General features: G+C 31.4%; 1 protein-coding gene across 2 annotated transcripts in view; it reads right to left on the bottom strand.

Annotated features, from left to right (window-relative positions):
* Positions 1-5,859: 5,859 nt before the first annotated feature.
* LOC105252339 (nuclear polyadenylated RNA-binding protein 3) overlaps positions 5,860-10,536 on the bottom strand; it is an 18,147-nt gene continuing 13,470 nt past the window's right edge. Inside the window, exons 3-7 of one of the 2 annotated variants that reach the window (XM_011259669.3) lie at positions 9,860-10,031; positions 7,848-7,909; positions 7,638-7,770; positions 7,344-7,452; positions 5,860-7,232 (exon numbers count right to left, since the gene is read on the bottom strand). In XM_011259669.3, the coding sequence (XP_011257971.2) occupies positions 7,134-7,232; positions 7,344-7,452; positions 7,638-7,770; positions 7,848-7,909; positions 9,860-10,031 (575 nt within the window). In that variant the 3' untranslated portion in view covers positions 5,860-7,133. The remainder of the gene's footprint in view (positions 7,233-7,343; positions 7,453-7,637; positions 7,771-7,847; positions 7,910-9,859; positions 10,032-10,536) is intronic. The other variant, XM_020027882.2, reaches the window with a different exon arrangement.

Below are 10,536 nucleotides of genomic sequence, written 5' to 3'. Positions count from 1 at the left end.
TTTTGTGTTTAATTCTGTATATTATAAACTCGATTCGTACATGTTTACATAAAATTTAGTTTTTATTAGGTAAATTTTGCTCTATTATTACTTTATATACTAAAATATTTATTTTAAAGTGTAAATAAGTTTTTTCTAAATGCTCTACAATGTTATAAAAATTACTAGCATTTTTAGTTTATTATATGTTTACGCTTCATATTTTGTTATGAAATATTGAGACGTTCCGTTGTGATTCATACGATTAAGAGATATTATTTTTTGTGTGTAAAAATATGTAAATATTATAAAATTACAATATTACAAATTATTATTTTAAACATTATTTTTCTCGAAATTTCTTTGCTGAAAATATACTAAAATAGTATTATATCTCTTTTTCCCTCATTGTTATAACATCGATTAAGAAAAAAACTCATAAATAATATGGCTAAAATGCCAACCTAACAGTTTAAGTAGACCGTCAATTTTTTAAGATTCCTGATTTTTTTCTTACAATTATATTAAATTATATAATACACAAATTAAGTAGTGTACACATGCATTTGGAAATGAGAAATTATACATTTTTTTTCCATGATTACACATTAAAATAATTTTTTTCATATACTATCATTTGCCGATAATATAAATTAACAAAGTACATATGTCGAAAACTTTTTTCATAGATTCTATCCTGCATTATAATAAACGCGTGTGTATGATCCAATCTATGTTTGTATATTTTCGGGGAAAGTGAACATTTTTATAGTTGGTCAAACTTTATAGCAAATTATAATTAACTGATTAATTGATAAATGATGAAGAAAAGTCTGATATATATCTTACCTATCTGTATTGTCGGACATGAGCGGGATGCCGTGTCGTTAATTTATTCCAGTCTATAATGCAAGAAAAAAAATAAAGAACATGATTTACATGATTAATGGATCTGATGTCATAATTGTAACATTGCAGTACGACTGCAGCAAATAATCAGAAAAACTTTATTTTAAATTTTTACTTTAAATTTAAATAATTAATTGAAATTAAATAGAAATTAATTTAGAGAATCAATTCCTTAAATATGACAAAAGAATGGCAAAAATAATCTATATTTTGTTAGTTATTCTATCGCTTTTCTTCGATCTATTTGGCTTTCAAGATTTTTATCATTTTTTATATCGTTGTTTTATATTTCTTAATATTTCGTAATATGCTCGGCAAAAATTGTAGCGAAATATTGATTCGAAGAAAGTATGTAAGTAATCATGAGATTTCAATCAATTTTGACTCCATTGAACTTCATTTCTAGAATAGCGTTATACATATAAGTATCTAACAATAAATATTAAATTGCATATAAGAGATTATAGATCATATATGAGATTATAAATATCTATTTTTTAAATATATTATTTGAATATATACAAAGAGATTGATATTGCTGCATGGACATAATAAATTAGATGTTAATAGAAAGAAATATGATAACGTATTTATGCAAATATCGATATTTACGCTAGTTGGAAGTTTCAAAACAAAATTACAGGTTTTTATTTTTAATATAATAATAATAATGCTGTAAGATAATAAGAATATAATTATAATAGTAATAATAATAATAGTAATAGATAATATAATAATAATATTCAACATATATATCGTAAGTTTCCAACCACAGAGCACGCCAAGTTAGTACATGTGTGTATACATGGTTTTTTTTGTAAATAATAACAATATATTTATGATACTATGTTGCCAATCTCGGCTTATAACATTTCCTTCCTTTCTTTATTTTGTTAAAATTCCATTTGATTAACTTCCTTCTTGCATTAAATTCTGCTTTCTCTTTGTTTTTTTTTGCACACGCGCGCTCTCATTCTCATCTCTCTAAGTAACTAATTCTTCCAGTTAATCGATGTCTTTGGTACATTAACATCGCAAGCAGCATGCTATCATATATGCTTTGGAAGTTTGGTATATCAAATGAGGATACCCATCACACATTGTTCGCTGTCGTAAAGTGCGCTTGAAAAATACTCGCGAGTCTCGAGCATTGCACAGACAAGATTGTTATTTCTAAAGGTTTTAAGCGCGAGGAACGATAACACAAAATAAATATCAGGATCGATTTTATCACGGAAATTTTGAATAAAATTCCAAGATTGATAATATCATGTAAAGAGAGAGAGAATAAAAGAGTTAATAAAACTATAAAACTGTTGACGACGAATATTATTGTTTTCGCGTAGTGTAATATATATTTATACCTAATATGAATATTATAATATACGGCGAACATTATTTATTATATATTATTATTGCAAATTGAGAATATAATATTTGGAAAAAAGTAGAAATCGTACTTTACTCGATATATTATTGTTTTGCAGGATTTTTATATAAGAAATTTTATATATATATTATCATGTGATATATTCATGAGAATTGTGTGAGATTTATAGATCGAATCGTAGCTTTTTTTAAAAATTAGATTAAAACAGAGATTTTGTGTGTGTTGTGTACATCTAAATTTACAGGAATGAAAAATTTTTAATTGGTGAATGCCAATCTTTTGTCTTGCCATAAAAACGATATATTATTTAAGAGTAATTATTTCTCTGCAATTAACACACACGTGGCATAGTTTAAATAATGCTATTTAAATCCAAATTATTATGAAATTGTTGTAAAACTATCAAAGAAAATGCACTTGTGTCACTTTTTTTTGGATGACACTTTGGTGTCGTTATTTTACATGTATTTCATGTAGTCTTCTTAGCGCGCAAAATACAATACGTGGTGCCGTCTTATGTGCTAAAATGCCAAAACATCATTGGTACATCAATTGATCGTATTACATATATTCTTCTAAAATGGTTTATCATAATGCTTCGTATGATTACGGTATGATAACGATAATTTACACGATATAAATTATAATAAAAAAGACGCTCTTTCTCTCTCTCTCGTTCTCTCTCTTTTTTTCGTTTGACCGAGTCAGAAAAAAAGTATTAAATTCGGAAAAATGAAAATCAACCAAAATGGATGACACGAAAGAAACAAAAGCGTCGGATAAATGTAAAGAAAAAAAAAGAAAAATTATACACAAACGCGCGCGCGCTCACACACACATACATACACACGCGTATACATAAATATATATACACGTGTTTCAAATTATAATAAAAGTTAATGTTAAAAAGAACGAATAATTTTTCAACAATAAAAACTATCATGATTCAGTCAGTTAAATACAATCATTGACAAATTTTTACAGAATATATCGAAACTTGTAACTTGCATTGACACGCAACATATTACGCATAAAAAAATTTTTGTGACATTAAATATATAAATTTCAAATGTATTATACTCTATACCATATATCATTGCAAAAAGTATAGATTATTTTTTTTATTTTGAGTTATTTTATGTCCTGAATTTTTATACATTCTTTTTCAACAAATTCTTTGATATATTTTAGGAGTTTGTACTTTTGTGATTTTAACTGTTTTATCAGTGAAAAATTATTTGTTCGAATATAAATGTAATTTCAAATACAAATTTTTCTTTGGGAATATCATCGAGATTTTTAATTTATCAAAACTTATTATGACAATTGAATGTTTTGTGCGAAAAAAAATTTCCATTGTTCCTATAAATAATTTACATACTTGTCTTTTTGTTGGAGGCACAAAAGAGATGTTTATTTTGCAAACAACAATGTGTCTTTTTAATGTAACAATAACATGTATATCTCCCTCTCAAGAGGAAATCGCGCGACCATTTTCTCACAGCATATATACTGTTTTTAACGGTTAAATTAATTTGTACATACATACATACATATATATATATATATATATATATATATATATATATATGTGTATGTGTGTGTGTGTGTGTGTTATTTAAGTTACAACATAATCAATATAACCAATTATATAAGTCTGGAAGGAAATGTAATATGTGCATATTTAAGACATTCGTAGTTTTATCTAGCTGCATACATTAACTGTATTCATTGCATGATGTTGATATGTTACAAGCAAATATTTTACTGATAAATTCTTTACAATTAATTTCAAGTACGCGCTTGAAATTAAGAACAGACACTATTGTGTTCCTTCGTATCATCCGTTAGATTTATCTGATAAACGTGTTTTAAATTTGAATGCGACACAGTGATACAATCATACGCTGCATTCTCACATTCGTATCAATACTGCAATTTTACACATTTTTCTTCAAACAAGCCTTTAGTAATTAGTTTTATCGATACACATTGAAGTAAAAATAACTTCTAATAATAATAATAATTAATAGTCATAATTATTAATTATATTAATAAAGAATAATAATAATAATAATAATAAAAATAATTATAATTATAATAATAATAAATTAGGAACCACGTATACAATATGAAATATGAGAAATTAAATTAGAATACACTCCGTTAATGATAACTATTTTATACATTAAAAAGAGATACTATTTGTATTCGCTTTATAAATATTTAGGCCACGCTTTCGTTTTTTTACGTTCTCTCATTCTCTCTTTTTCTCTGCAATAAGCAGAATTTTCAAACAGTTTGAACAAGAGAGTCGTTTGTCGTTATTATTATTATTATTAAATGTATTTCAAATGACAAGTGACAGGTGAGTGCGTGATTAATATATGAAAATATGAAACAAAGTATTTAGAAAAGCTGCTTTTTATACTCTCGAGAGTATTTACAAATATACAAATTATTATTAAACTGTCGTCTAATTATTATTAATCGTCGTTTCTTCAATATCTTTTCCGTCTCTATTCTCGAATATACTTTAATTATAAAAATATGAATTTCGTTTTTTTTAAGCACAGCGTGATACAATAATGCTATCATGATAGAAAGTAATACAGTGTAGTACGACAAAAATGTTGCTTTCATTATAATCGATATTATCGAAGATCCGGGATTATTTTAACCTAGAGAGAATAATTCATTCTATTTACAAGAAGCTGAAATGAGAAGTGACAAAGAGGCCCAGCCTCGAGCTATCTTCAAGAAAACATATTCTATTGCATTTTAATATAGCATTTTTAACGCTGCTTAAATTTAAAATCAAATAATCTGAAAATTGGAAGAATTTGAAAAAAATAAAATAAAAAAAAAAAAATAAAAAAATGTGTGTAAAAAAATCGTGAATAATCTTAGCAATTATGTAATTGGAGATTAATTCAAGTCTTTTTTTATCTAAATAAATAAATATATATAAGCGATGAAATGAGAATGAAGCATGATTAATAGGATTGGACGCTATAGTATTTTCCTCAATTTTAATAATAACCGGTATATCTCTTCCTCATTTTATACATAGAATAAGAATTAAGAAAGAATGATTGGGGCTAATATCTTGCAGAATCATACATATACTACATTTCCCATTCTGTATTCATGTCACTGTATATTTTTGAAAACAAGACGAACAGAGAGATGGGACAGAAATTCTCAACTTTCCTTTCATGTACAAGACACACAGATGAAATAAATATTATTAGTTATTTCTCTATTATGAAATTAATAAATTATGAGCTGCGCTTATAAAGTCATTGAATTGATTTTTCTAGCATATTTCTTCTTCTATTCTCTCTCTCGTTCTCTAATGACGTATTCTCTTTTTTTTACTGCTTAGTTACAGATATATAGAAATAAAGATCGATTTTTCACTACAAATATGTCATTGCGTGTATGTACCATATGCCTAAGATTTATCAAATGATATTTTATTAAGAGCAAAGCGTGTTGAGAAAATATTGTATTGTCAGTACGTAACAATACAACGTCGGATGGCGATCTGACGTCAATAAATTTTTCTAACCAATTAGTAAATAGATAGCATATTTATTTTGAGCGGCAAAACGTATTTCATATGCGCTTAGGAAACTATTGCTTTCTGGTAAGACATTGGATTTATAATTTAAATTTAAATCCTAGAGATTTCTATATATAAGACACATATGTTCACTATTAACCATTTGATACTAATGGTACGATTAATCACGTGTTCGTAGAAGATTATTTTGTGGAAGAACTTATTATATAAAAGTACAATGCAAACTCATAAATCGCAATGTACCAGATCTATCTCGCAAACGCCGCGTTCTTATTCGCGATACATCATTATCCGGGGGTAAATTATGGATCAAAGTGTTTTACTAGAATTTGTTATCGAATACGGATAGCATGTACCAAGTATCAAAAGGTTTCTTGTCTATTAGCGGTTTTCGGCTAATTTTGTGTTTTACGAGAAAAATTTGTTTGTTACTAGCGTGTATTAGCGTCCCGCGCTCATAATAACACGCGAGCGATTCGTCGTTGAACGACGCTCGTCGTGGATAGATAAGACAGATAAACGAGTGGTTCTATTTGATCTTTTTTCGATCAAACGTATCGAAACTACACGTCTTGCTTTCTTACGAACGAGGGTAGAAAGGCACTACTTTTACAACTGATGCATGTATCTTTTTTTTCTATATTGATAATCAGTTGCGACAATAAAATGCGATACTAACATTTGCATGGAAACAATATTCGATATAGTTCCTGTCACTTTTACAAAAAAAAAAAAAAAAAAGATAATACATACGGAAATGTTTTGTTTTTGAACATTACACATCTTTTGTATTAGAAGTGTTTTTCGTTTTTTTTTCTTTTTTTCCAATGAAAGATTTGTTCCGCAGAAAAATTAAATTTTTACTCGTTGGAAGGAATACTCGATAAACGACAAGCGTCGAACGTCCCTTCAATCAAACTCGGAGGATTCGAGTGTGGCAATATGGGAATGTCTCGACACGAGAATCGAAGGGAGTTGACGTGCGTCGTCTCGGTACATGTGTAGTTCAGCTCAGAAATCGTACTCGACGTACTTGTATTCTCGCTTTGTATTCTCAGCATCGCGAATTAAGATATTCCGAATTAAACGGATATTGCCAACAAGAGTTCACTATTAAAGGCTATTAAAGGCCGCTGCTATCTCGAGATATATCTCGAGCAATCATCGACATTTATTCGACGATATTTCGTATGTTTCGCATGTTGCCGATATAATGAATCGTCGCAGCGGAATGCGTCGTACGTGGATGGCGCGTCGCATAGTTCGCTATTGGCTCGGATGCTTGCTTTCGCCGATGGACGCCATCCTCATTGATTCCGCTTCTGAGCAATTCCAGCTCGGCATTTTCGTCTGCTCTATCGTAGCCTAGAGAAATATTTGTATTATTAGTTTAATCGAATGTATTTCGCATTTATTCGGTTCCCGATTCATTTATATCCCGAGACTATTAATTCGATTCATCCATTCTTTTATTACCGAGCTGTTGGGATTCTTGGCCATGAAAATCATTAGAGAGCGGCTGCGGTTGCTAAACGGCCTTAACTCTGGATCTCGACCAGGACCGTCCACTGTGTCGACGTTACTGCTATAGCGAAAAAAAGAAGAGAAGAATAGACCGAATGTAATATTTGCGGTACAAGCGAGTATTATAATAGAGAGTCGGTATTCCAGGTGACGCAAACTTTCTCGAAAAGTGCGCAAATGTCGGGCGGATATGCCCGAAATTTATGCAAAGAATGAAAATGACGATGACAATAATGGATCAATTACCTCGACCGTAATTCCTTTTGCTTTCGCTTACAATGAATGTAAGCCGCTATACAAATGATAACGACGAGGAATACTGCTATTGTGGCACCACCGGCGATGCTGGCTGTTTCCAGCAGTACTCGTTGCCGTGAGGCTGTCGAAGAGAAATCATTTTTATATTTTATACTTTGCAAATAATATTCGGAGGGAAAAGGAGAAATGTATACTTACGCAAATAGGAACCATCCAAATCTTTAAATTCGCATCTCTGCCCGATATATCCATTCGCGCATCTGCAAAATAAAATATATTACAAGTTTAATCAATCGACTCGAATTGTCGATATATGTATCGCGCGAGTATTTGCGCGTGGTTTTTCACTTTGTTTTCCTTTTCTTCCGAGACAAGTATTATCGAAAAAGTACACGCTGTTTAAATTTCAATTTCTATCTTCAGAAACGTATATCAAAAGTACTCGAGTAATTAATTATATAAACGAAAAAAAATGTTAAAGCTTTAATCATTGTTTGATTTATTCCCGATTGGTTTATCGGAGGGCATAATCATGTGTTAAAATATAATAAAAAGAGATTTTTCACATTCTTCACCATTTTATCGTTTACTATAAAACTCTTCCGATAACTTGACTCTCGCTGGACGGAACCAGACAATCCAGAATATCCATAAGTTGATGTAAGTTTTCGCGAGCAAATTCGTTCGATTTAAATAGACGAATGTATTTGCACAACTATGTGCGTGCATGTGTACGTATTTATGTATTTATTAGTCTTTAACGAATTGCCTTTTCTTTGTGCGAGATATAATATATATATATATATACATATGCACATATATCCCTTTCACGCAAAGGTGACATTGCGATTAATTGCGCTTTTTTCGTTTGCATTTTTACTTTTACAATTATCAATCGTTCGCGCGTGATCGACTCAACACGGTATATCTCTTCATCATTGATAGAGAGAGAAAGAGAGAATTCTCGATCAATTTATATTACTATTCGCGCGAGAAAAAACAAAAACGTGATTTCCTCTCGGTCTTGTACGTTACAGGAAACTGCGGAGCTATAAAATCACAGTCGTCGAGTTTCTATAACGTGTGCGTGTGCGCAAATCTATTTTTTACATTTCTACAATTTGATTAAATATTTCTAAACAATATAAACTTGATTAATAAATAATTATGCACTTTTATAAGTGTTTCTACACGTTATGTCTAAAAAATAAATGGTGCGTGAATATTGTTTTATAATTTATAAGCTTCTTTAGCGAAACACATTTTACAATTTTTTGGCATTTGTTTGGCGATTAGAATTTAAGTTGTGAAAAGGAGAGACGACTCGATTCAAGGCGGCAAATCGCGGTCGACAAAGCAAACACCGTGGGAAATGGGATAAGGGTAAGGTAAGGTTGAACGAGCACAATGTACTTTCTGCTTCTCGATGTTATCCCGATATTAATCCGATTACTCGACAGCCTTTTCTTCTCTCTCTCTCTCTCTCTCTATCTATCTATCTCTTGCAATATTTAAGCAGCCCGCATGCATCTCAACTCGAAATAAACTTGTCGTCAAATTAATAATCGAATCACAATTTTATGTGATGAAAAAATTCCAATAAAGGAAAAAAGAAAAAATGTAGAGGGAGAAAAAGAATAAACCCCCTAGAAGAATACGACAGGCACCGATCAAAGGCGCGCTCTCTCTCCGGGAGAGAGTTGGCCAAACATGAGCCGACAGGAATTTCGACGTACGTGCCGAGGTCGCGTAGTCAAAGATTAACGGCTAAACGATGCGAACGGTGCCATCTCCCTTGGTGGCTTTTTCGCTTAGGCCCGGTTCCACAACTCGAGTTAATCCGAGTTTAATACGTTAAACTGGGTCCTGATTGGTCCATTTGCTACTTAAACTCGGATTAACTGGATTGTGGAACTGGGCCTTAGAATTGCCGCGATTGTTGGCACGACGGTTGCACAGTAAGACGCCCGGCCGATAAGCCATAAATACTTGTTTCGTACCTGCTTCCGCATATATTATATTTATATAAATATATATTTGTATAAACCGAAACATTTTTTCAAAAATTCCAGTCTTTATTATATACCGCTGTCCGTGCAGGAATTTTCGGTACGAAATGAAAAGCCTACAGGTAGAATTTTACCGTGAATTTCTCGTCACCTAACCGATGCTGTCGATGACTCATATACGCGTTGAACAAAGCTACTTACAAACAGTTGTACAGGAGGGAGTCGACAATTTTAACGGTGAAACACGTGGCACCGTTCAAGCAATACCAATCTGCGTAATCCTGCGGACACGTGTACATGTGGAATGTGATGTTCGGCCGATCCGTCGGCGTCGGCGGCCTTGGTTTTGGCGTCGAGCGCGACGAACACGCATCTGTTGAAATCAAATTGAAAACGCACAATTAATCGTTATTAAATCGACTTATTATTATACATCGAATAATATATATTCCGAGCAAAAATGTAAATATATACGGTTACTCGTGCGCGTCTCTCTCTCTCTCTCTCTCTCTCTCTGTGCTTTAGCTCTCCTTTCGCATTAGACGCGTAAAGTACACATACATATGTACGGACGGTAATGGAGAAAAGGGTATTTTATTTTAAAGACAATTTAATTTATTTCAATGGCAATTCTTATATTATTGGAATGGACGGCCGCTGGTCCATCCATTCGCGGCCGGAAATTTCGTATTTCTACATCACTTTTTTATACACGAATAATTATAGGAGAGAGACGCGCGCATTTAACCAAACTAACGATACTACGTGTCAAAAGCGTGGCATCCCCATTATCGACACGATCGAGGACGCGAATGACGAGTCGAATAGAGTCGAATTTTTGTCGGCTTTTCCAGGCTCGTTGAGCACAATGGAAGATC

The sequence above is a fragment of the Camponotus floridanus genome, unplaced genomic scaffold (assembly GCF_003227725.1).
Source record: "Camponotus floridanus strain SB8 unplaced genomic scaffold, Cflo_v7.5 scaffold31, whole genome shotgun sequence".
NCBI classification, from domain to species: domain Eukaryota; kingdom Metazoa; phylum Arthropoda; class Insecta; order Hymenoptera; family Formicidae; genus Camponotus; species Camponotus floridanus.
This window is presented reverse-complemented; position numbering and strand designations above follow the sequence as displayed.